General features: G+C 52.7%; 1 protein-coding gene across 1 annotated transcript; it reads left to right on the top strand.

Annotated features, from left to right (window-relative positions):
* Positions 1 to 296: 296 nt before the first annotated feature.
* On the top strand, positions 297 to 3,173 carry N7462_006940 (uncharacterized protein; the record flags this gene model as incomplete). Its single annotated transcript, XM_057078658.1, has 1 exon — positions 297 to 3,173. One exon carries the CDS (start codon positions 297 to 299, stop codon positions 3,171 to 3,173), a length of 2,877 nt encoding a protein of 958 aa, XP_056931328.1.
* Between the last annotated feature and the right edge of the window lie 442 nt (positions 3,174 to 3,615).

Genomic DNA, 3,615 nt, shown 5'->3' with positions numbered 1-3,615 from the left:
GGAGCCTGGAGCTGTCGCCCACTCTGAGAGGGGCGTGTGAAGTGTTTAGTGTTTAGTGTAGTCCCCGTGATGCATCATCTTCACACTTCAACTCACAATCTCGTATTCTCTTCTTCCCTCTCTCCTGAGACCACATCTCTATCAAGCTGAATCGCATCATGTCGAGTCCGAGTTGGCGGAATTGAGATCCCCTTCTTCGTGTTCCCTTTCCCACGTCACTCGCGTGGCGCCATGCTCGCCGATCCTGGAATGTGTTCTTCTCCTTGATTGTGTCTCAGATTGCAGTCGCAAACGCGATGGAGCCCCATCAGATCAAGCGCAGTCCGCTCGCCCTCACTGCGCTTGTACTCGCCCTCGTCGGTTCCTCAACGGCAATTCCATATACTGCTTCTTCCATCTTTCTCTCCCCACAACATAATGATTCTCTTGCATGGATTCTGCAACCGAGTAGCTCCACCGCAGGCAAGACCGAGTTTCTCTCTCTAAATCTATCCACCAGCATCAACACCACCAATCCATCCTATCACACCTTGCTTGAGCAGACCCCCTTCCAAAGTACAGAACAAACCTCCGCATTCGTCCCTGTCATCGATGATCAAGGCATCATCTCGGTCTACGCCGGGAACTGTCACGATGGTTCTGAGAACGGCACTCTATGGCGCTTCCACCCCGATAATACCAGCTCGATCGGCAACGGCACCTGGTCTCAGTCAACGGTGAATCGAGGTGAAGGATGGACACGTCCAAATTACCTAGCAGCGGGGTTTACTTTTGCATCCAACAACTCAACCGAAACGGCGTTCTACTCATTCGGCGGCATGTGCCCATTCGCGAATTCTACGGATTCAACATGGGTTTCGGCTGCAAATTATTCCCAGTCAATGGTTCTTCTGGACTCGGCTTCCCTCCATGACACTCAGTACCACGCGACCATCACCGGAAATCGTGCCCCTCCAGTCCGAGAAGCAGGAATGGTAGCCGTCCCGCTCCCAGCGACATATTCAGCCACAGAAAGCCAGCAGGATTTTCTCTTTATTGGTGGCCATACACAACAAGCTTTTCTGAATATGTCTCAACTAGCAATCTTTTCGGTGCCGCAGGAAAGTTGGAGCTTTGTGACCATCACCTCGGAGACCAAGCCTAAGACGGAACTGGCTGTACGAGATGGAGTCACGGTGGAGCCTCGATCAGGCCATGCTGCAGTTCTCTCTGAGGATGGAAAAAAGGTCTTTGTGGTTGGTGGATGGGTGGGGGATACTTCTACCCCTGCTGATCCTCAATTCGCAGTCTTGGAGATTGGAGATGGTTATGGTGGCTCCGGCGAATGGACATGGACAACACCATCTTCAGACGGAGTAGGGATCGCAGACGGAACGGGAATATTCGGCCACTCTGTGTCCATGCTTCCAGGGGGTGTGCTAATAATTGGCGGAGGCTATACAATTCCCAAACAATCTTTAAAACGCTCCACAGTCTCCACACAGCGTAACTCGGAGGTTTATCTTTACAATACGACGTCAAACACTTGGGTTACCTCCTACACCAACCCATCCGCAGCCTCCACAACAAAATCAGCGTCAACAGACAACGGACTATCTACGGGGCAGAAAGCGGGACTAGGAGTCGGTTTGGGTCTTGGAATCCCCATTGTTTTGGCTATTGCACTCTGTGCCTGGAGATACCATCGCAAACGGGCAGTCCGAAGCAAGCGAGACTCACAACTTCGTGAATTGGCTCTGGGAGCCGAACGGGCTCATTTCTGGGGCCGAGATGATCCGCACCAGGCGAGCAGCATCCGCAGCTCACAGATGAGCGAGAAGTTAGACCCTGGTGCCATTTACCCTTGGTCTGGAAATCGGCATGCCACCGCTCGCCCGGAATCTTGGAATGACCAAGGCGATACTACTGCAGAGCAGACGGGTCTCCTTGCGGATGCTTCCAGTCCAAGTCAAAACAGTCGCCCAATGAGCCAACAAAAATCTTACCGAATGTCAATCTATAGTGAATATCGCCGCAGTGATGCCACAAGTGACATCCACCCCATTGATGAGCGCGAGGAGGACGAAGCGAATTTCCGGGAACGACTTCTGGCAACAGTTCCTGCTGACGGGAAGCCCACGGTGCAAGATCCAGATGATCCTTTTTCAGACACACCGTTCTCTACTCCCCGAAGCACCATTTTTGGCGTGGGTTTAGGCCCGTTTTATACTCGTCGGAAGGAAAACGGGTCTTTAGATACAGATGGACGTGTCTCCCCAGCAAAGAGTGACCGAACGTCGACTAATTTATCCGATTCATCCGCATTCTCGTTTTCCTCTGCCACTACCAGACCAACTGGGCAGGTCAACCAGTCACGAGCTATTCTCGTGGACCGGCCCTTGAGTTGGGGTAGCAATGGTGGCCACTCTCTCGAGCATATCACAGCAGGGTCAACTCACAGCAGAGAAACGGCCCACAGCGATCCGGATGGCATGGCACCTTCTGAGAAGTCCATTTCAGCAGATTCCTATTCGACCGCTCACTCCACCTTCTCCCGGCGCCAGACGGAAAATGACTCCCTCCTCTACGACGCCAGTGAAGTTATCACTCCCATGACGCCCATCGAATCCTCACCCTCAAAGCTACCCTCAGCCTCGAAACCCAGAGCGTCAGATTGGATGCTCCAAACCGTGCGACGTGCGCTCACCCTCACCCGCCGTGGCACAACAACTCAGCGAGAATCTGACGACACCGCATATCTAGCCTCCGGCATCGACCGTCGCAGCACTATAATAGGCAGCGGGACAAACCCAGGTAGCAGCGGCGCGAGTACTCCTCGCCGAGCAGTCAGTGCCTCAGCCGAACTCTTTCGGCGGAAACAAGGCGCCAGAGACTGGAACGCGAAGAAGCGACTGTCCGATGGTGGGTTCGGCGGGCCCCGATCCACCCGTGACGATCTCTTCCTAGGCGCTCCCGGCTACCTCGGCGACGACGAGACCTGCGACGAGGAAGACTGGGACGTCGAAGGCGCCGCCGAAGGCCGCCAGGTTCAGATGACATACACAGTCCCGCGGGAAAGACTGCGCGTCGTGAACGCTTCGGCCCGAGATATGGACAACATCTCCGAGCGTTCAATTAGCCGCAGCATACGTAGTATTTCCGATTCAATGCAGCCGCGCCGAGTCAGCGGCTAAGGGCTGCTTGAGTGAGTATACTTTATTTTCTCTCCTTGTACTTTTGATTGGCCGTTTTCGGAGCGGGAAAAAGATTGTATACAAGACGTTGCTTTCACGCTGTCAAGGCTGTGGCATGGTCGTTTGTTTCTATTAGCTGGCGCACAGATATGGATTGTTTTTTTTTTCATTTGCGTTGCTCTCTGTTTGATTTTTTTCCTTCTCCTAGCCTGTTCAGTCGTTACTTTGTTCGATATCCACGAGATTGTTTTGTTTCTCGAATGGCGATGTGATCATGATTGATGGCTTGAATGGTCTTGTTTGGTCTCGCTTCTTGAACGATCGATCCTATGTGTTTTTTGTCTGCTTTTTGGTTTCTGAAACGAGCCCGAATCCCAGGTACAGAGCGAGGCGGACCATATGAATTGATGCTTCTTCAGATAACGCAGTTAGGTACTTGCAT

This window comes from Penicillium macrosclerotiorum (genome assembly GCF_028827735.1).
Source record: "Penicillium macrosclerotiorum strain IBT 26536 chromosome Unknown utg000007l_segment0_segment0, whole genome shotgun sequence".
Lineage (NCBI taxonomy): Eukaryota > Fungi > Ascomycota > Eurotiomycetes > Eurotiales > Aspergillaceae > Penicillium > Penicillium macrosclerotiorum.
The sequence above is the reverse complement of the archived record's forward strand: the minus strand, read 5'-3'. Positions and strand labels throughout refer to the sequence as shown.